At 41.5% G+C, this 23,165-nt stretch overlaps 1 protein-coding gene, 1 long non-coding RNA gene and 1 other non-coding gene across 3 annotated transcripts; 1 reads left to right on the forward strand and 2 right to left on the reverse strand.

Moving 5' to 3' along the window:
• Positions 1 to 433: 433 nt before the first annotated feature.
• Positions 434 to 1,710, forward strand: LOC110917967 (elongation of fatty acids protein 3-like). The gene has a single exon (XM_022162387.2). The coding sequence runs from the start codon at positions 486 to 488 to the stop codon at positions 1,359 to 1,361; it is 876 nt and encodes a 291-aa protein (XP_022018079.1). The 5' UTR covers positions 434 to 485; the 3' UTR covers positions 1,362 to 1,710.
• Positions 1,711 to 8,417: 6,707 nt separating this feature from the next.
• On the reverse strand, positions 8,418 to 9,590 carry LOC110916019. The gene is made up of 2 exons (XR_002579420.2): positions 9,475 to 9,590; positions 8,418 to 9,234 (listed from the first exon to the last, which is right to left on the reverse strand). It is a non-coding gene; the product is annotated as an uncharacterized LOC110916019 (long non-coding RNA).
• LOC118488742 lies at positions 9,152 to 9,242 on the reverse strand. Its single transcript, XR_004885277.1, has one exon. It is a non-coding gene; the product is annotated as a small nucleolar RNA R16 (small nucleolar RNA).
• Positions 9,591 to 23,165: the final 13,575 nt, after the last annotated feature.

Consider the following 23,165-nt stretch of genomic DNA (forward strand, 5'->3'; position numbering starts at 1 on the left):
AAGCCGTAGCGGACGCCACCCCTTACATACATGTACATCCGCCCCTGGAAGGTTGGTATAACCCTAATATTGTATTGTATTTTATTATAATTAGAAAATCAAATTTTAAGATAATGCAAGCCGATTTAACGGTTTGAACCGGTAGAACCGGATTTACCGCCTGTGCATAAGGCATACCATATTCGAGTTTTACCGGCCTTTATCATAACAGGCACGTGTCCGCCCCGGTATCCGATTTAACCGGTTTAACCGTCCGGTTCATACCTATATTTAAAACATTGGTTAAGAATAACATCACTAGTTCAGTCGCTAAAGACAACGAAAATGGTGAAATAAATGAGGTAAACGAAAATGGTGAAGAACATTCCATAAATGAGGTAAGCTTCAACATCATCAATAATTCAAAAGTCAAAACATGTGTATATAAAATTTTCGTTTCTCAATCACCCCATTTTCATCTTCCCCAATTTCTCCCTTCAAAAATTATGCAATCTCAACAATCATCTTTCATTTTACACCATCTAAAATACATCCTATCCGAGCATCGGACCGTCATCGGATTCCGTTGGAGCCACGCCCAATCATGGGGCGCCACGTGGGTGTTCCTCTTCTCCTCAATTTCCTTATACTTCGCGCTCTCGGCCACCCTCCACATCCTCCTCCTCATCTTCCGCCACCCCACCCGTCCAGTCCCCTGCGGCCCCATCCCAGCACTCCACAGTCTTGCCATGTCCCTGATCTCCGCCACCATACTGGCCGGATCCCTGACCTCAGCCAGTGCCGAGATCAGGGACACACGCTGGCTATGGGGCCGCAGTAAAACCCCACTACAATGGCTCCTATGTTTCCCACTAGGCACGCGCTCCTCGGGGCGCGTGTTCTTCTGGTCATACATTTTCTACCTATCACGTTACCTCCACGTGATCCGAACCTTCTTCACCATCTTACGACGTCGTAGGCTCTCCTTACCCCAACTCTTCACCAATTCCATTCCAATTGTCATGTCATTTCTCTGGCTTGAATTCTCGCAGTCGTTTCAAGTACTCGAAATCATCTTCACTACATTCACAAATTCTGTGGTTTACGGATACCGATTCTGGACCGAACTAGGATTGCCAACGGCTTCGTATCCGTTGGTAGCCAACGTTGAGATCATCTTGTTGGCTTTGAATTCGATTTGCCATTTTGGGGTGTTGTTTTTGCATATTTGGGGTGGTGGGTGTAATGGAATTGGGGCTTGGGTTTTCAATTCCATCCTCAATGGTGCTTTCTTGATCATGTTCTTCAAATCTTTCATTAAAAGGCGTCGAATTCGTCGAAAAGCAATGGAATCTACAGCCACAAATGTTAAGAGTGATTAAGTCTTTGAGGATCATCTCTGAAAATTGTAGTTGATCCCAATTATAATTCTATTCTAGTATGTATAATTTATCAAATGTACATATTATATGAAAATAGTTAAACACAGGAAGAGGATTAGAGGCAGATTAAATCAATCTTTTGTATAGTTATTGGCTATGAGCTTTTGAATTCTTTTGACTGATGAAGGGTTTAAGCATAAAACTCATATTACTTCATCATCTGTAAACAAATCAAACTATTTAGGACGAGTGGACGACTAGTCGGCTAGTTTGATGGTTTAAACTGATATGTTTTTCACATTCGTTATTTTTATTTAAAGTTGTATAAGGATAAACATGGTTCATACCCGCTTGTTACAAAAATGGAAACAAAAATGTTAAACGTTCAGTTTAGTTCACACGACTGCCCATGGCTTTATAGCCTAGTGGCATCTTGGTGGTGGGATAAGGCTTTGGACCAATAGGTCCTGGGTTCGATTCCTACAAGGGGGGTTTTCCCATGTTTATTGGGTTTCCTCCTGAATTGGTGTGGCATTATGCCTAGTAGAGATGGATATGATCGGGTGGTTCCTCTGGTGGCACGATGATACTCCAGTGGTCCGTCAGTGATCCAAATTTGCCGTTCAAAAAAAAAAAAAAAAAAAAAAAAGTTCACACGACTGGTTTCAAAGCAAGGTCGGGACGTTTGACCTTCAAATCCGATTCATATGAATCTTAAATCAGCCTAACTGGTTGACTTACTATTAAACCTGAACACAACATGTTGAACTAATGTGTCCTTTTTCTAAGCACCAATGCAAAAATTTAAATAATTGAGTTACATGACGACATGACACATTTAACATGATTAAATGTGTTTAGTTTGTTACACATAAATAGCATGACACAATTCAATTTAACACAAATATAATCGGTTCAATATCACAAATAACACGATATAACCAAAAAAAAAAAAAAAATGTTACCAAAATTCCTAACAAGGTCAAAGGCTCTGATTTAAATTTCTCATTTTAGTCTTTCACGTTATGTATATACATGGAGAGGTATATGTTATCAAATTTTATGTTTTTATTCTTAAATAAATAGATAAACTAAATATACGATGAAGCAAGTTATTAAGTGTGGCTCACAACATTATATAGTTTTTTCAATGTTATTTATCACTAGATAGATATCTATGCCATTATAATAAATTTCAAACCTAACCAAATGAACTAAATAGTTAATACTTTAGACCATGTGTAGTGGAGCGTTTTTTTTTTTAAAAAAAAATTCAAAAAAAACGCCCAAAAATGCCTCCCCCACCATTACATAGGGCGTTATTTTGCAAAATTTTTGAAAAAAAAGTGGTCCGGCGTTTCATTAAAAACGCTCAAGCAACAACTTGGATGAGTATGAGGAGTTTGACTGACCAATGGGAAGGGGCATTAGTGGTCCAAGTGGGATGACACATACTGACCAAACAGCTTTTTAAATAAGTTTCTTTTTTTTATCCTTTTTAATGATTGGAAGGGACATTATTTGGGCATTATTCCCACTACGTCACTTTTACAATAACGCCCCATGCTGACTGGGATGACACATGTCGGATAATACCCCATGGTGGGGGCATTATTTTTCTTAACCACTACGGGTGGTCTTAGTTAAGAGTTTTTGTTGGATTTAGTGGTGAAAATTTGACCAACCAAATCGCCTTTTTGAGTGCCTAGTAAAGTTAACTGAATGTTTAGTTAAGTTCTCAACTTTTGACTTGAATATGTGACGCAACGTGTTGTTTTTATTAAATGACAAGCGTAAACTTAAATTTCGCAAGCTAGAGTTGAATTTGTTGAGCCCAATGACCTATTTTGATAGCACTTGAATCTTCCTTAAGGCCGGCTTACATTGACTTGAGTTATATACGGGTTAAGGGGCTGTTTGTTTACCTCTTAATGAGGCTTTTCATGGTTCAAACCTCTTACTGGTTCAACACTTAGTGGTTTAGATTGTTTGTTTCACGAGCAGATGTCTGGATGGTTTAGACATTTGCCTCTGAAAGGTTCAGATTTATACAGAGTCTGAATGGTTAAGACCTCTAATCTGAATTGGTCAGACATTTGCCTCTGAAAGGTTAAGCATTATACAGGCTCTTAATGGTTCAGGTCTCTTACTGGTTCAACACTTACCATTCAGATGTTGCCAAACAGCCCCTTAATATTTTGACATCATCTTTGATAGAGTTGTAAACAATTCGAGTTGCCCATAAGCTATTTGGGATTAACTTGCTAAAAGTTCTAATCAATCCGATCTTGAGGCTGAGCTAAGCTTAAAAATAAGATCCTTTAGTAAACAAGCCTAGATTCGAACTTCACTTATCGAGTTCAAGGAGGATCACACTGCTAATTATTTGTATAATTGTATTTAGTGTATCTCAACATACGTGTAATCTTATAAAATATATATACATTTAAAACTACGATAATATGAATCAACAAATAATTTGTCGGTGATGGTTTCAGACTTTCATACACATAGTTTCACCAGGAGTGACACATTTTACCGGTGTTCTTAAAAATGTCGAGTTCAAGAATAATCAAGAAATACAATTTCAACCAACAATGTTCATAAGTAGTTGAAAAACAACTCAACCGCCTAAGGGACTCTTTGTTTAACTCTAAATGTTTCAAACTTCTTACTGGTTCAGCACTTAAAGGTTCAGATTGTTTGTTTCGCGAGCACATGTCTGAATGGTTCATACATTTGCCTCTTAGTGGTTACACATTAGGCCACCCGTAGTGGGGCAGTATACCGCGGTGGAGGGTGCCATAACGCCCGGCCACACCGCTACGGCCGGCGCTTTAGGTTGATTATTTTGTGTTCGCGCAAAGGTGATAACGCCATGCATCTTCCTTCTCCACTCACACACACATATATACATACATATGTATGGATATACATACATATGTATGGATATAACCCTCTTACCACTACACCCTCTTGTGATATAAAACCCCATAAAGTCCCTCTCTTACGCGTTTCGCCACTTGTCGCATAACGCCCCTAAGGGGCTTTACGACAACATATGGTCTTATACTGAGTCTAAATGGTTAAGACCTCTAATCTGAATTGGTTAGACATTTGCCTCTGAACGGTTAAGCATTAGTCTGGCTCTTAGTAGTTCAGACCTCTTACTAGTTCAGCACTTAACCATTCAGAAGTTGCTATCAAGTAATCAATCGTACCCGGTAAATCCCACAAATAACAAAGCTATTGACAGGGTTTGTGGAGAATGAGATGTAGGCGAACTTTACCTCTATCTGTAGGATAGAGAGGCTGCTTCCAGAGAGACCCTCGACTCAACTCCAACAACACCCAAGACAAACAAACGAACAAACAAACAATAAAGCATGAAAATAGTTAAACTAGCAAGAACACAAATGCAAGCAAAAGTGATGCAAGTAACATAGAAAAATGCATGACCTTATGGGACCATACATAGGCATAAAAACAAGAATACAATGACATGCAACGTCTGTCCTATAAGAACATCAAGTCCCTACAACAAACGTAAGACACCTCTTTTACCCACCCCTACAAATAGGGCTGAGCAGTATACGGTTCAGAATCGTCAGAACCAGGGAACCGAACCGGAACCGCTAGATCCAAACCGTATTTTTGTATATAGGGTCTGGTTCCGGCTCTTAAATTTGTGTAAAAACGGTTCCCGGTTCGGTTCCGGTTAAAACCACGATTCCAATTAAAGAACCGCTAGAACCAGTTGGGATTATAAATATTTAAAACCCTATTTTATTAATGGGTTTTTCAACATCATACGATCATCTTAATTCTTATTCTCTCCTCTTATATTCATCCACAATCTCATCTTTCATCTTCTAATTCTTATCCATCTCTCAACCCTAACCCTAATTGCTATCATACAAGTTCATCTCCATCAACACCCTGCAAATACAGGTACGCTATTCTACATGACCTTTTTTAATGATTGCATATATTTTCTTCTAGATGTTTGCTTTCTAATACATATAGTTTTCTGTATGTCAAAATAAAAATTGAACAAAAATAATCAAATCAATGTTGATCAAATTGTAAATGTGTATATAAATAGTGTATCGCTTGGTAAATAAAGTAGATGCATTACTGATCAAACTATTCACGTGAACCAAATACAGTAGATGCATTATTCGTTTATTTTTTTAATTGTTGACACTTGGTTTTATTTAGATGTTTATGAGAAGATTGAGAGGATCAAGATCGAATGAAGTTTGAAGATGTTTGTTTTAATTGTTAACACGATGGTTGTAATAGTTTTATTTGAGTTTGTTTTATGGCTTGAAATTTTTTATTGTTGGTTTGCTACTTTTATTTTGGTTGGTTTGAACTTTGAATGTTGCCACTCTTAGTTAATGTTTTAAATGGTTTGATTTGTTTTTATTGAATTGTTAACTAGCTTATAACCCCGTGTATTACACAGGTTGAGTGACGAAAAAGGTAAATTATAAACTTATATATAATCCTTATTAATGAAATGATTTATTTAGATAAATTAGTAAAAATAAAGAACAGATATATTTTCGTTACTTGTACATGTGATTTGATACTTTATTAGTAATTATAGTTTATATCCAAATAATATATTTTATCTTAACAAATATATATGGTTAGATTAAAATGAAAACTTCTACAAGTTGTGAGAACTTAGAGAACTCAACCTTACAAAAGGTTTTTTGAATTTTTTTACAGAGGGTGTGAATGAGCGGTTAGAGACTCAAAGTGTTAAACTTTTTTTTTTTTTTGGATTCAAGTGGTTAAAACCATTAAAACATATGGACTCAAAAAGTAATTTACTATTAATTAAATTTGAAATTATAAGTTTGATCTCTAACTATATTAAATAATATTATTATTATACTTGTTATATTATTTGATAAATTTATATTTGTTATAGACAATTATTATTTAAATTTGAATTTAGACGTTTATCTCTAACTATATTAACTAATATTATATTATATTTTGTGTATAAAATTAATATGTAATACTATTATTCAAAGGGAGGAGGCACCAGAGAGTGACACGTGTACAAAAAGATTTTCGTTTATTAGTATAGGAAGATTTTAAGATTTAATTGTCAACCGGTTCCCGCGAGAACCGTTTACACGAGAACAATTTAACCGGTTCGGAACCGAACCGGAACCATTATAATACGGTTCGGTTCCGTTTCTAAAATTTAGCGATTAACGGTTCCGGTTCGGTTCCGGTTTAATTCGGTTCGGTCCGGTTCTGAACCGTTGCACAGCCCTACCTACAAATCCAGAACGTTAATCGTAAGACACTTTTTTTTTTAAATTGTTAGTTTCTATTGGAATATTAATGCTTTGCTAAACAGCCCCAAAACAAAAGTAAATCAACCAACTTCACGTTTGGTTCACGATTTAAAACTTGCACCATCCGTTCACTTAAATGTTTTAAGACTGTTTAATTTTTGTATGTGCAATCATATCTTTATAAATAAAAGTAATAAACCATTTTTTGTCAAAACGTTAAAATTCCAATAGAAACTAACAATTTAAAAATGTTGGCCGTCTCCGAGAATGTTAAATTGGCCCTCATGTGAAAGAAAAAAAAATGGGCCCCCTCCCTATAATTGGTATTGATCGAATCTTGGTTTTATTTAGTGTGATACAATACGAGTACTCAATATATACTCAATATAAATAATAAACATTATGCCGAACAGATTATAAGCACAAGTAATAAAATGTAATGAACTAAAGTAGTAATAAATATTATGCCTCTTTATGATTTTATTTTATTGTCAGGACTCAGGTTCACTTATAGATATTGATATTGCATCATTTCTTCAAGCTAAAAACGACAAAAAAAAAAAAAAAATTGTTGCAAAGGGAATGCAGGATCGAACCTACACCAATCCTGTATTTGTCTAAATGATAAACCAGTAGAGTATAGACCAACAACCAATCTTTTAATTATTTCAGAAATAAAACATTTTAGCATTTAAATTCTGGAAAGCTGAAAACAAATAAAAAACTAGGGCTGGCAATTTTACACGAATACACGACACGAACCTACACGGAGTTAACAAGTATCGTGTATGGCCTTAACAGGTATCGTGTACCAAACAGGTAGACACGAGATTACCTGTTAATTTTCGTGTATAAACAGGTTAAATACCTGTTTACCTGTTAATACCCTTTAGTACACGATAAGAAATTAAATTAAATAAAACTCATCAGCCATGTGCGTGTGGGTTCCTTAATTCCTTTCTATTTTCATTCCTCATTCAATTAAAAAAAATAAAACCCTAAACTCCCTCTATAACTCTTAGATAGAATGTCGTGTTCGTGTTTTTGTTCGTGTTAACAGGTATTAACAGGTAATTTTCATGTATAACAGTCGAACAGTCGTGTTAACAGGTATTAACAGGTAATTTTCGTGTATATCGTGTCGTGTTCGTGTTTGAAAAAAAGGACACGATAAGTTATCGTGTCGTGTTCATGTATCGTGTCTTATCGTGTACGGGCATACACGATATACCCGCCCTAAAAAAACGCAAGATGATGGTGTCGAACAAGAGACCTCAACTATAAAACTAGATACACTTACCAACTGAGCTACAGCAGATGATGAAAAAGATAATTTATATTATGTATAATATATAACACTTAATAAAAACTTTTCATGCCCTTTGTAAGTTTGGGCCTTGTGCCGCCACCCGGCTTCGCCAGCCCAATAACCGGCTCTGTATGAAAAATTACAATTTAAACTGCCTAAACCGAATGAATTAGCAAGTCTCACTAACCCAACTGATCTAGCCAGTTCGGTTTGCCTATTTTTAAAAATACAATAGTTAACAATGTGTCAAGATATTTAAAAAAAACAGTAACACCGAACCTTAAGAACCACCAACAAACAAGGAGAATCATAATCAATCCTATTCTATTCAATTAAACCACTTGCCGCGGTGTTCTAATCTAACAAGGAGAATCATAATCAAGCAATAAGAATTTGTAAACATTAAAATTGAGCAGACACATAAACTCCTAAGTGAAATTTTATGATAATAGATGATTCTAACGATAATACACGTATACAAATACAATAAGAATTCTAACTGAATCAGAAATAACTAGTCCAGAAGTATGCTCATCATTTATAGACAATGTCTCATAAGTCCACACATACATATATATATATATTTGCATACTCATCATAGCACTGCCACAAACCCTTAACCTGAAATGTCCCAAAATGTTCCAAATAATAATAGTAAAAAAACTTATGATAAAACTGACAAAAACAATGAAAGAAATAAATTTTGAAAATCTCAGAGTTGAATCCATCATAAGAATGGATAATATGCAGACAATCAACACGGCATCATTTCAGACCGCCCGTCTGCCTCAATCTCATCATCAAAAATTTAAATTTAAAACGTTCTGGAGTAAATTACTTTTTGAGTCCTTGTGTTTTAGTGTTTTAGTGGTTTTAACCGGTTGAGTTCAAAATAAAAAAGTTTAACAACCTGAGTCCCTAACCGCTCATTTATAACGTTTTGAGTCCCTGCATATTAGTGCTTTTAACCACTTGAGCCCAAAATAAAAAGTAAGTGTTATAAATTGGACTCAAAACGTTATAAAGTAAGTGTTATAAATTGGACTCAAAACGTTATAAAATAAGTGGTTAGAGACTCAGGCGTTAAACTTTTTGATTTTAGACTCAAGTGGTCAAAACCGCTAAAACACAGGACTCTCAATAAGTAATTTACTCATTCTGGCATCAGATAATAAGCGGAGTTCGTAGTCACCACAGTATAATCAGAGTGTTAAGCATAAAACTCATATTACTTCATCATCTGCCAATTCAATTCAACCAATCAAAATAAGAAAAAAAAAGGAATATAGGAAGGACCATTTGACGCTAAAGCAATAATTTTAAATGCTGTGCGTTGGTAAGACATCCTATAATTAACTATATGCATCTCTTATTATATCTCCTTGTGTAATCATTATCTCATAACAAGAAGACAGAGATTAAACCAGATGCAAAATTGTATATTCAAATGCATATGTTACTGTAATTTGTACGAATTTACCTGGATTCTTTGATCACGTCCACAATGAATTTCATCAGCGAAAACAATGAATCGAGATTTAAATAGGGATTGTCGTAGCTAGGGTTTCATTACTGACCCGCTAATGATTCGGCCTCGTTACCGTTACATACATTTTACGGGCCCAAATGAATTAAAAGTAAAGCCCAATTAAGATAGATCTTTCCTCAGCCTAAAGGTGGTCCATTATTGGATACCAAAGTTGATTTGGTTAGTTTAGCTTCGTATATCAAAGTCGAGCCGGATCATGAGCTTATAAAAGTTTTTTGAGTAAATCACAAGTTTTGTCCTTTATGTATGTATCAAATTGCAGGCGGTGTCCTTTAACTTCAAAATTAGCTGGTTTTGTTCTTAACGTTTCAAAATCCTGCAAATTATGCCCTTTAGGCCAAACCCAATTAGATTTTTTGGTTAAAATTGGTCATGTGCCTTGCACATGAGGGCACTTTTGTCATTTTGTCTCCCTATGAACTATAAAGTAAATAACTTATAAACAAGGGGTAAAAGAAAATAAAGATATTAAATACCTGCAATCTTTTTCTCTCCCTAACTCTCTCGCTCTCTCTTCTCTCTCTCTACAAAATGCTCTTTGTTATCTCCCCCTCTCTCTCTCTCTCTACGAACTGTGGAGAAATCTCATTAACCAAACGCAACAACAGAAGAAGAGCAGCAACAACTAGCAATGTCAATCGTAACCACCACTGTCACAGTCGGAGATCCGTCGGAGGTTCAGTACAATCGCATCTTCAATTGTCCATCTCACTCCAGTTCCGCCGGTGCACTTCATCCCTCACTGGTTCCGCTTTCTCAAAAGTCCAAAGGCTCCTGGATCTCTTCCTTCATTCACGTCTCTCGTTTGCCTCAGATTGCTCACGACCGCCACCAGTCACTCCGTCATCATCACAGTTACTCTCGTCGATCACGTCATCGTGAGTTATCGTTGTTTACTTCAGATCTATCGGTTTTTGCTCTCGAACGGATTTAGCATCGCTATTTGACTTGTTTCTATTGTTTATTGTTGACTTGTGGTGGGTTAGAGGCGGCGTTGGGTGAAGGGGTGGGTGCGGCGGTGGGTGGTGGTGGCCGGAAACTGTACCCACAAGTAAATGGGTCAACTGACCTTTAATATTATGCTCGGATCTCACCAGAAAATTCAAGCTTTGCCGGAATTCTCTGCGTGTTAGCCGGAGTTCAAATGTCGCCGGAGTTAACCTTTCTCATCGATACTCGGAACTGGTAAGATCTTTATACATAGGTCCTTCGTTTTGAATCCGAGAACAATAACTTAAAAGGATGATGATGTGTTGCAGAATGCTTGATTTGCTAATTACACAAAATTGGATTGGGGGTTTTGGAAAGATTCTTTCTTCTACTTCAGTAAACACATCATGATAAAGATAAAGCTAGAATAATGGGTATACTGGATTTTGATAGATTGGATTTGTTGATCATGTTAGTAGTGCATGATGTGGTTACTGAGGTACTTGAAATTGATGAAGCTCTGTGTATGTTTTTATGTCATTAAAGAACTCCCAACTGTATTTGTGCAGGTATAAATTTGAATGTATTTGTGAATAAGAGAGATGATGATGGTGGTGGGTTGAGAGAGATGGTGGTGGTGGTGGGTTCAGTAGTTTAGAGAGAGAGATATATATATAAAAGTGAGAAAAAAGAGTTTATATTTATATTTATTTTTTAGTTTTACATAATTAGTCCCTTGTTAAAAGTTATTTCCTTAAGGGAGGCAAAATGACAAAAGTGCCCTCATGTGCAACGCACATTACCAACTTTAACCAAAAAATCTAACTGGGTTTGGCCTAAAGGACATAACATGCAGGATTTTGAAACGTTAAGGACAAAACAAGTCAATTTTAAAGTTAAAGGACACCGCCTGCAATTTGGTACATACATAAAGGACAAAACTTGTAATTTACTCAAGTTTTTTATTTATATTATTTTTAGTTATATAGTAGTTATTACTATATAAAAGTATGATAAAAAATTAAACAATTATTTTTAAGTTTGATGAAACAATGGTTAACCGGGCAGGGTTAACTCACCGGTCTCGTCAAGAAGGGTTTAATCCCTTCCTCTCGAGGATCGCTGGCTGGACCGTCCGCCGGTTGATCTACTGCACAAGGAAACAAGCCGTGACTCGTAACAAGGAGGATGGGGTGGGGGGGGGTGCTCCTTTTTACCACTCTCCGGCGTGAGAATCAGTAATTTGCTTGGGAAGCAAAGTGTGATAGTAGTAGTAGTGAGAGAGTTGTAAAAAGATACCTCAAACCTGGTTTGGGGTTGGTATTTATAGCCGAGGAGTGAAGGAGGAGTTGAATGGACGGACTGACGACGTGCCGCCCTTATGCAGGTGTGTCAGGCTTGTCGGTTTTGGAGGTGAAGCCACGTCCTACTGCAGTGTCAGTCTGTCGCTTACGTATGGCCTGACAGGCAACTGTCATTGGTGCCACTTGCTCTGTGGTGTCAGTCCCACTTGCCTTGTGGGCAGGATGTGGTGCCGCGCCGCATCGCTGCCTGCGGTAACTACCGTTGTTTCCGCGTTCTCACTCTGGCTAAGTTTGTGGGATGTGGTACTAGGCCGCACCACCACTTGTGGTGACTGTTGTTGTTGTTGTCCTGATCCCTTGTATTGATGAAAACGTTCACTAGATGCGGTGTGAGGCCGCATCGTTCTGCACCCATTTTCATACACCAGATAAGAACACTCATAGGATGCGGTCCTAGGCCGCATCGCTTATGCCTCTTATCTTCCTATCTCTTGACCGATTGGATTCGACCGCTGTGTTCGCGCGTGCCCGCACGGACACAGATAAGTTCTTGCTGGTGGGGGTTTTTGATAAGGGTAATGGTCACTCGCGGTCATGTTGACGCGAGATCTGGGACCATACCCCTTCAAGTCCCCCCAGTCTAGTGTTGCTGCCTCGTGCAAGTTGCATGTGGGAGGAGCACTGGACTATGGTGTCTAGAAGGTAGCTCGTAGTTTGGAGAAGATTCTAGGCCATGTAATGGCTCCTGCTTCTAGAAAATCAAGCCGGGGATCCGGTAGAGTCATGTGACGTCTCTTCCGTACCAGTGAGCAAGTTTCGTCTGATGCGAAATTCTCAGCCTAGGGTTTTGATCTGGTAGTATGGTCTACCATTTCTTGATATCATCAGGGTTGGGTGCCACCTGTTGGTGTGTCGAACCAACCTCTGAGATGGTGAATGAAGAAGAGAGGACTTCGAACCAACCTTTGAGATCGTGGCTCAAGACGTCGGTAGGCTTCGAACCAACCTTTATGACGGTGACGGAAGATGTCCGTACTCGCAAATTTAGTTGTAACCTCTGCGGTAGCTGATGCAATGCTGTGAGTGGCTTTGCTCAAGCTCTATGTTCAGCAATTGGACATGTAATGATGATCCCTACTATGTGGGGTGTTCATGTTCTTCCAATTAGCTCTCAAGTAACCGCACGTCCTTTGCGGTTACCTCGTTCCTTTGCATTTTTGGCCATGTTTGGTCGAACAACGTGAGGTACTTGCGTCATTGTTGGCCGTGTTTGGTCGAACAATGTGAATCTGGATAATGGTCAAATAAACATGGTCATAGATATGGCGAGGCCCACCATTGTTTATTCTATCCAGCTCATAAGCGGGTAAACAAAGTCATAAACAGACTTGTTACCACTATTCGTTCGCTTGTTGCTCAACGAGATCTCTCTAGATGATTAGAAATCTCCTCCGCACTTGTTCTGTAGCCACTTTCCTTCACGCTTCAATGGGAATCCGTTTTCCTTGAAGTAGCTTCGTTCATCTGTGTGATGACTTAGTCATGGCTCTTCCGTAGCTACCATTCGCGTAGCTGGATATATGACCGCAGTGACTTATGAGTGTCTGCGGTTTTGTAACAAAAGACTCGCATTAAAAGAGTGTTTTGCTCGTATACGGCTCTTGAAGGATCAGGAGTCAGGGTTGCTGATGTGCGGACACGCATCATACTTATCCTTTTCCCTAAGGAGAAGCTGTTTGTGCACCCTCTGTGGTTGTGAACCGCACACGAGGGATTTGAAGCTTGAAGATGCCTGAAGGAGTGCGGTTTGCTTCGTCCTGGGAAGCGGTTTTCGCAGTCCAAAGAGCGACACTGGTTCTGAGCATCTGACACACCTGTGCGGGCTAGTGTGTCATCTTCGCATATTCCACGTGTGCTCGTGGGTATATGAGGATATTAGTTACACCCCTTTACATAATGTAGAGATTTATATATTTTTTGCCTTTTTTGAGGGGTATGTAAAAAACGACATGCGGTATGGGTTATGGTGCGGTATACCAGAGAAACCGCATGCCGCTTATATTTGGATAATGTTGTCGCTTTTTTGTTGCATACGTGGCTGAACGCACGTGTGAGTTGGTGAAAGTTGGTGAGATTTTCTGGCATGTGCTGAAATGAAAGGACGTTTGCACTGCCCAAGGTCATAAATGCACTGTAGCCCGGAGTGTAAACGTCTCCTTTGTCAGGCGCGTGGGCGGCCACGCGCGCGTGGTAACCGTCAGCGAAACTGTCGCTGAACACGTGGCGTCGCACGATTCGCCCTTTTTGAACGTGATGCTTCGGTTACTGCATCGCCTTAATTGCAATGGGTATATAAGGGGAAACCGTTTGTGGTTTCCCCTCACTTGTTTGAATTTTCAAAAAATTTCCGGTGAGAGTTACGAGTTTGCTTCGTCTTCTCCGATAAATTTGTTTGCTTTTCCGGTGAGGTTGTTTGAGTTTTTGTACTCATTTTCTTCTCTGTCTTCTTTATTTCCATGGCTGAACCATCGAATCCACATAATGTGGAGGGTGAAAACCCAGTTCATTCGTCGCCGGCGGCGGCGGAGGAAGAAGAAGGAGGTGGTGCACCAGGTGGTGGCTTGCCGGTGCTGATGTGGCCAAAACCCACTTTCGATCGTTTGATGATTGATATTCAAATGTCCCCAGAATATGGGGCAATGTACCCACAGGAGGGTGATACCGGTGCCGATGCTCCGGCCGGTTATGTCACTATGTGGGCAGATTTTTCGGTGACTGTAACCTCCTACCATTGACTGTTTTTGTCGTCGAGGTTTTAGAATGGTACAAGATCCACATTTCCTAACCGAGTCCGTTTGGTATGATCCGGATTCGGAATTTTGAATACACCTTCCGTGCTCTCGGTATAGAGCCCACTGTCGGAGATTTCCGACGGTTCTATCAACTGACGGTGTCGCTGGGGTTATTCTCTTTCCGTCAACGGGATGGTAGCACCAAGTTGATGACCCCTCCCAAGGGTATCACAAAGTGGAAAATGAAATTTTTCTACATCAAGGTTGCCGCTATTACTGCCCTTTTAACCTTTCGGAATGTGATGGAGACGATCATAACGGAGACCATTGCTGTACCCCAGGCTGACACGGTGGACTGGTTTCCGCGGCTGCGGACGATTGAGTGGAGGAGGCTGACCAACACGCAACTGTGGGTGTTGCGGATGATGTTGACTAGGATGAATAAGAAATCAAAGCCCGTTGTGCGGGAGAAAAGTGGTGGTAAGTACTTTTTTCTTTTTGTGCGGTTTTTCTTATTCCCTTATGCATTACTGATCTGTAAGTGTATGATCAGAGAATGCTGCCCTGTGGAGGATATTTGATCCGAACTTCGAGGGCAAGGTTGTGACAGTTGCTTGTGCGGATGATGAGGATGGGTTTAATATCATCATTCGTGACAACTTTCGGGTGCCTACGGAGGTCGCATTGGCAGCTGAGTTGCCGCAAGGCAAAGGTATAGTGCATGTTTTCTCTTTACTGTTCATAAATATGGTTTTTCTGATTTGCCGCTTGTATTGTCTACATGCAGGTGATCTTGGTGCCTTGGGAGATGCTGATGCCAAGGGTGTCCCCAAGAAACAGGTGGTGAAAGGTATGCGCTTTCGCCAGAAGAAAAAGCCAGAGGCTCCTGTTGTTCCTCCTTTGGTGTCGCAGGGGGCAGGTATCTCTTGTTCTCGTTTCCGCATATACACCGATTACGTGGTTGTCTCTGACACCCTTGAGGGTTTAGGTGTTCTAAGTGGTGGTGCGGCTGCAGTTGGGACCTCTGCGAGTTCCAAGCCTGCTGGTGAGAAGAAGAGAAAACCAGAGGAGAAGGCTGCTGAAGCTGGTGGGAAGAAGCGTTCGAGGATACAGATAAAACGGACAACCGTTGTCTCTCAGGCGATACCTGCGATTGCAGCTGGTAAGTGCCTTATAACCTTGCGAGTTTTTTCCATTGTAACTTGTAATTGATGTTTGTTATTACTTTGTTCGCAGAACCGCAAGACTTATCCTTTTTATTTGATGCTCCTCGTTCCCCCACGCATGACGCGGCTGCGGATGCTGGGGTAAATAAAGAATTTTCCATTCCTTTTGTCAAGGTGGTGTCTGAGCCCTCTGTGCAGGTAGAGGATACTGGGAAGAAGACTGCGGCTCAGATTTTTGACACAGTTGATTCCTCTGATAATCTGATCTCTCCGCAAGATACTGATGATCTGAACTTAAAGTTTCCTGATGCTGAAAAGCAAAAATCTGATGCAGAAAAGCACAAGACTCCTGCTGCCGAGAAGGCTTCTGGTTCTGCTTCTGCTTCTGGGGGTACGGGTTTTGAAGGGCCCCCTATTCAGCCTGACGAGTCTGAATTGGGGTTCTACTACCGTACTTATACGGAAGACCGGGCTGTGTCTTACCATCGCCCCCTTGGAATATCATGCAAGGGGATGATGTGTCAACCGATCCCTCTGCTTGCAGGGAAATTTTGGGTGGCTTGGGCACCCCTTTTGAAGTAAATCGGGCTCGCACTCTGCCCCGCGAGCGCCGGATCAACCAACTTTCTTCCATGCTTGTGGGGAGTTCCATAATGGCGAATGCCATTATGGAAGACTACAAGGTGCCGGGACGCAAGGAGGAGGAAACTGCTCGCTTGCGGGCTGAGGCTGAAGAGTTGGTGAAGGCTGCCCGTGAGGGTGCAGAGCAGCTGAAGAGGGAGAAGGCTGCCTTTGAGCAGTATAAGTAAACTGAGGAGTGGGCTGCAACTGCTGGCCTTAAACAGGTTCGTACTCTCACCAAACTGCTTTCTGATGAGCGTAATAGTTGGAAAGAATCTTGGGCCAAACAGAATGAAACACTGTTTCGTGTTCGTCAGGAGCTCACCAATGTCAAGGCAGCGAATGTGCTTCGGTTAAGGAGAAAGCCGCGATCGAGGCGGCTGCTGGTAAGGCCAAGGAGGCGGAGGCCCGGGCTGCAGAGGCTCTTGAAGAGGCCAAGGAGGCGGGGGCCCGTGCTATCAAGGTCCTTGAAGAAGCGAATGCTGATCGCGCCCATTTAAACAAGACTGTTGGGGGCCTCCAGGTATGAGTTGCCTTTGCTGTTGTAGTTGTAGATTTCTTTCACAAGTATGCTTATCTTTATTTGCTTGTGTGCTTTGTTTTCGAAAGGCTGAAGTGCAGAATCGCGAGACCATGCTTGCTGAGGTCACTGCCCGCGCAACTGAAGCTGAAGCGCGGTCAAGGGAGGCTGCTGAGGCTAGAGATAACCTTGTTTCTTTATTCAATCAGCTTAAAGCCGACCGTGAGTGGATGCATGACCACGGTATTGGGCATGTAAGTATCCGGTGCCTTTGCTTTTGTTTAGATTTGCCTGTGATAACCTTATTGCTTGTGTTTTGCAGATTGTTAAGGCTATTCTCGACGCACCTGAGAACGCAGCTGGAGTAGATCTGATTAGGCTGCGCGCTCGGGATGCTGGTTTTAAAGCTGGCTACAACCGCTGCATTGGTCATATGAATATTCTAGCCCAAGGCAAATACACTGATGAAAGGTCTGGTTTCCATGGCGTGGATACCGAAGCGCGTCTTGATGCGGCCCTTGCAGCATACAATGACATGTCCATTTCCGCGCTTGAGCAACTTGACAAATGTTTGGACGCGGAAGACTATGTTGACCGCTTGCGGCTGTTGTACGGTGATGATGATGAAGAAGAGGAGGAAGAGGCCGGTGGTGATGGCACGGGTGGTCTGGTACCAGCGGTACAAAGAAGGACTAGGTTGGCCTGCGTGCCCTTTTTTGTTTTCCTCGATGTAAATGTTAGAACTTTATGTAAATCCCTTGTACACCGCGTAGGTGTAAGAATTTTTTGAATATAAAGTTTAACTGTTTTTGTTCAATTTGTACAAGTGTTTTTACTACTTGCATGTTTGAACTTGCATGAGTTAATGTTATTGTGAATAGCACTAAGTCTGAATTTGCCTTTTGCATATCTAGGTGATATGCAAGTATGTACGACTCAAAGTAAAAAAACTTTTACTTTCTTTGTGTGAGCGCGTATATGGATGGCTCTATTGGCTTGTGAAGCGCAGTTGAATATACTCTATACTTTTGTTGTATGAGTATTAGTCAATACCCGTTTTTGTCCCGTTAAGGTTTAGGAATTATGTAGGTTTTGTAAAAACCGTATGGGTGTATCCGGCCGGATAGACACTTAACGTTTTGCCTTTGCTGGCCTATTACAATATTTGTGTGTGGTCACCACTTTGTGTGGGTATCGCGAATGAAGATTTTTCCAATCTGTTTTTGCAAATACCGCAAAGTGGAACACACATTTGTAATAGTAGTAACAAACAATATTGCATTGAATCGTTCATTTATTTATCTGCAAATGGCCTGAGGCCCGATAGGTTACATGGAAAATGTAAAAAAATATGGCTTACATGTAACAGCGTCGAAGCTGTTGTGCATTTCATGTGCGTGCGATAGTTTCGCCCTCTAACGTTTGTAGTTTATACGCGCCTTTGCCCAAGACCTCCTGGATGAGGTAGGGTCCTTCCCACTTGGGGGCAAGTTTTCCTGGGCGTTCAGCGTTAGATGCTTCGTTATCGCGAAGGACGTAGTCTCCCGGGTTAAAAGTACAAACGCGCACGCGTGAATTGTAGTACTTTTCAAGCTTGGTTTTGTACTTGGCCTCGTTGATGGCAGCGTTTTCACGCCTTTCTTCTAGGAGGTCCAAGTCAAGCCTGCGTTCCTCATTATTGTCTATCTTGTTGATAGCCAACATCCGGGGTGAGGGAAGACCTAATTCCGCGGGGATCACCGCTTCCGAGCCATAGACCAGGCTGAAGGGTGTCTCACTGTGACTTGTTTTTAGGTTTGTCCTGTGGGCCCATAAGATACTTGGGAGTTCATCGACCCAGCCGCGTCTGGCTGTTCCCAACCGTGCTTTGATGCCTTCGACTAGACTTTTATTGATACTCTCGACTTGGCCATTCCCTTGCGGATGCGCCACTGAGGAGAATATGTGTTCAATGTGTAGTTTCTTTAGCCATTTTTGAAAGTCGTCGGTGGCGAAGTTGGTGCCGTTGTCGGTAACGATGCACATTGGTAGACCGAAACGGCAGATGATATGTTCCCAGATGAATTTCCTTGTTATCATAGCGGTGGTTGAGGTGAGTGGTTTTGCCTCTACCCATTTTGTGAAGTAATCGACAGCCACTATGATAAATTTCACCGCACCTGGTGCGTCCGGAAATGGTCCCACTACATCGATTGCCCGTTTTTGGAAAAGCCATGCGGTGGTGACCGGGATCAAGTTGTTTTTGGGGCGCAAGGTCTTGGGAGCGTGCCGCTGACAATTAAAGCACTTGCGCAAGACTTTGACCGCATCCAGGTGCATGCCGGGCCAGTAATACCCAGCGTTCATAATTTTGGCCACTACCATGCGTGGACCCGCGTGTATGCCACATATTCCCTCATGTATCTCTCTGATAAGGTATGTAGCATCTTGGGGATCGATGCAGCGTAGGAGTGGCCCCAGGTATGATTTACGGCATAGGATACCGTCTCCCATTTGATAATGGCACGCTTTGTACTGCAACTTACGTACCTCAGATTTGCTTTCGGGAGTAACACTTGATTGCAAGTATACAATGATTGGTGTCTTCTAGGATGTTGTACCGTACTGGATGACATTGACTTGGCGCAGGGGTACTGAGGGATTTTGCAGAATCTCAATGCGTATCTCCTTTGCCAGGTGTTGGAAGCTAGTGGATGCGAGTTTTAATAGTGCATCCGTGGGTTTGTTTTCACTTCTGTTGATATGGCGGATATTGAAGGAAGTGAATTTTGATTTCAGTTGCAAGGCTTGCTCGAGGTAGAGGATCATGATATCCCCTTTTGCGGCATAGTCACCGCGCACTTGCCCTGCAACTAACAATGAGTCGACGTGTGCTTCCAGATGTTGTACGCCAAGCTTGACTGCCAGACGTAGCCCTGCCAATAGAGCCTCATACCCTGCCTCGTTATTTGTGCTTTTGAAATCGAGGCGGATTGCATAGGTAAGCTCTTGGCCATCGGGGCTGACGAGTCGCAGACCCGCACCTACACCATCCTCGTTGGATGTACCATCGGTATATAGTGCCCAGGTTTCTAAAGAGGATGGTGGTGGTGTAGGGTTTTGTTCTTCTTCGCATTCTTGAATGCGATTTGCCGGTACTTCGGCAACGAAATCAGCCAGAACTTGGCCTTTGATTGCGGGGCGCGGCTTATAGTTCAGCGTGTGTGCGCCCAGTTCAATTGCCCATTTTGCTAATCTCCCAGAGATGTCGGGTTTTGATAGGATCGGGCCGATCCTATAGTTGGTTAGCACCGTGATGACGTGGTTTGCGAAGTAACGTCGCAACCGTCTTGACGCGTGCACTAGTGCGAGCACCAAAATCTCCATGATGGAGTATCTTGTCTCTGGGTCGTTAAGCATTTTGCTGATATAGTAGATGGGTGTTTGAACTCCCTCTCACTCCATTATGAGTACCGTGCCTACCGCGTTGTCTGTGGCAGATAGGTACAAGATAAGTGGTTCTTTCTTGCGTGGTGCGGTTAGAGTTGGGAGTTGTATCAAACACTCCTTCATCTCCCGGAAAGCGTTTTCGGCCTCTGCGGTCCATTGGAATTGTTCCTTTTTTAAACAATTCCGCAGGGTTTTGATGAAAGGATAAGACTTAGCTGCATGATTGGCTAAGAATCTGTTTAGTGCGGCTAGCCTGCCGGCTAGTCGTTGCATTTCTTTCATCGTGGAAGGCGATGGCATGCGCTCTATCGCCTGAACTTTTCCGGGTTTACTCTGAATCCATCTTTTGTTACGATGAATCCAAGGAACTTGCCTTCCTCTATCCCAAACGAGCATTTCCCTGGATTGAGCTTCATATTTGCTACTTCGGGTCTTTTAAATGAAATACACAAACCCACAATATTAGTACCTGCTCTACAATCGGAGTGGTTAATAATGCACGTAAGTATGATGATATTGACGCTTCGTAGAGTTTGGAATGTTCTTTCAATATCGGTGAGCATGGTATCCTCTTCCATGCTCATGACGACCAGGTCGTCCATATAGATTTTGACACTTTTGCTAATTTGGCCACGAAAGTGTCGTTCATCAGCTTTTGATAGGTTGCGCTTGTATTGCGCAATCCGAACGGCATCTTTGTGTAGCAGTAATTTCCGGTGGGCGTACGGAATGCCGTTTTGTCTTCGTCCTTGATCGCCATTTGTACCTGGTGGTAGCCCTTGTAACAATCGAGGAAGCAATTCCATCGAAATGGTGCGAGGTTATCGGCTTTTTCGTCGATCTCCGGAAGTGCGTAACAATCCTTGGGAAAGCTTTGTTGAGATCTTTATGATCGACGCACATACGCCAGCCCCCGGATGGTTTTTCTACCATGACTGGGTTGGACAACCAAGTCTGGTACTGTTTTGGTCAAAAATTACCTAAGTAATTAAGTAATCAAATTATTTTAGTGAGGTAGTGTGCTAAGAGAATGTGTTCAAAAATGTGTTAATCAAGTTCTTTGCAAAAAACAGTTTCAGGATACGGCTCAGGATATCGAGCTGTATCTATGATCAAACAATGAGCTAAAAGTAAAGGGATGACATGAGATGTACGAGGAAAGCCCTTGATCAATCTAGATCTCCGGCATAAAACCTCGGGAGCTGACAATCGCAGCTACCTTGTTCTTGTTATTACTTCAAACTTCAGGATACAGTGCAGGATGTGGTGCGGATCAACTAAGTGTTACAATATGATTTGGATACAAGTGTGGTGATTGCAGTAAGCTAGAGAGTGAAGGTGTACGAGAGTGTTCGTGAAAGATTATATGCCTTAAACTGATCCGCCCCCATCTATTTATAGTAAAGATAAAATAACAAACTATCCTAAACTCCCGGGATCCAGCGAATATTCCCACTCGAACGTTGAGGACCAAGTCTTTCGGGTTCAACGACTTCCTCACAACAAATTCACCCGAGTCTTAAGGAGAAGAAGTCCTGATGACCGTTAGTAGCTTGCAGCCATTAACCTGCACGTGTTTAATTCACTCAACCTCAGGATATCGCCCAGGATGTTAGCAATATCCTCGTCCAGCATCCTGGTCACAAATAAACAATTAAAAACGGGATATTAGTCAAGATATGTATACTCAGAAAATGACCCATAACAATTGTCCCCAAAATATATCGGTTGGTATACCAATCCAACGGATATATTTTAAAGCATATCTCGTGAATCGAGGCAATTAATACGATCGGACATTTGAAGTGACAGTGTGCAACTTCCCACGCGTTTTTTACTCGATGGCTATCCATTTAGCCCCTATATCTTCTCTCTTTTTGTTTGATAAACCATCATCTTCACCGGAATCTTCAGGTAAATTCCCTTTCTTTCCTTCTTCTCTGTTTTTTCTCCACGGAAATCCCTCATGGCTAGCAGAACCAGATCCCACACAGGCGATTCAATCCCAACTTTCGAAGCCCAAAACCTTCTTAAAGAGCCCGAGAAAGAGGTCTGTTCCTTCGACAATGCTGACATTGCTGCCCTGCAGGCTTCCGGTGCTTTCCTTGTCGGTACGATCATCCGCCCTTTCGACAGAGAAGTCCGATCGGACTTTTCTTCCAACGAATGGGTGTGCTTCTTGGCCTACCCTTTCTCTATTGGACTCCGATACCCCTTTCCGGCTTTTATATCCCGTTTCTTCGAACTCACCTGTCTCAGTTATGCCCAAACCATGCCCATGGTTTGGCGCGTGCTGGTGACTTTGGACCAGATCAGATCTCGATTCATCCCCAACCTTTGCATTGAAGACCTCCCGATGGCCTACCGCCTTCGTTCTCATGGCAACAGTCGTTTTCTCCTTTTCTCAACCTCCAAAAACCCTCTTGTTCTTAAAGCCACAAAGAATGAGGAAAAATGGCAACGAAAGTTCTTTTTTGTAAAAAGGGATTCTATCACTGGAGGTTTTGATCTTCCAGTGAAGTGGTTAACTTCTGGTAGGATTTAGGGTTTTAGGAATATCCCCAACCTTATCCTGAAGTTATATCCTGAACTGACATCTTTATTTCTCGTGCAGCAAATTTCAAAGATCTAGCACCCCCAAGCGCTGAATCAGATTCGAGAATCAAAAGCATTTACCAACTCCCAGAAAGCGAGAGAACTTTTTCTCTGTCATTTGCATGTTCAAGCCAAAGATCCAGCTCCGACATGTCTGGTAAGCACATTAATACATATGAAACAAATATAATAACTTATGAATATTCAAGAGTTAAATGTTTTTCCCTTTTATGCAGCACCAGTCAAAGCTCCAGAGGTCTTCGAT

This window comes from Helianthus annuus, chromosome 16, assembly GCF_002127325.2.
Source record: "Helianthus annuus cultivar XRQ/B chromosome 16, HanXRQr2.0-SUNRISE, whole genome shotgun sequence".
Lineage (NCBI taxonomy): Eukaryota > Viridiplantae > Streptophyta > Magnoliopsida > Asterales > Asteraceae > Helianthus > Helianthus annuus.

Bases quoted from the DNA above. Each gene is read 5' to 3' on its own strand.
- LOC110917967 (XM_022162387.2), top strand. From the start codon at position 486: ATGCAATCTCAACAATCATCTTTCATTTTACACCATCTAAAATACATC.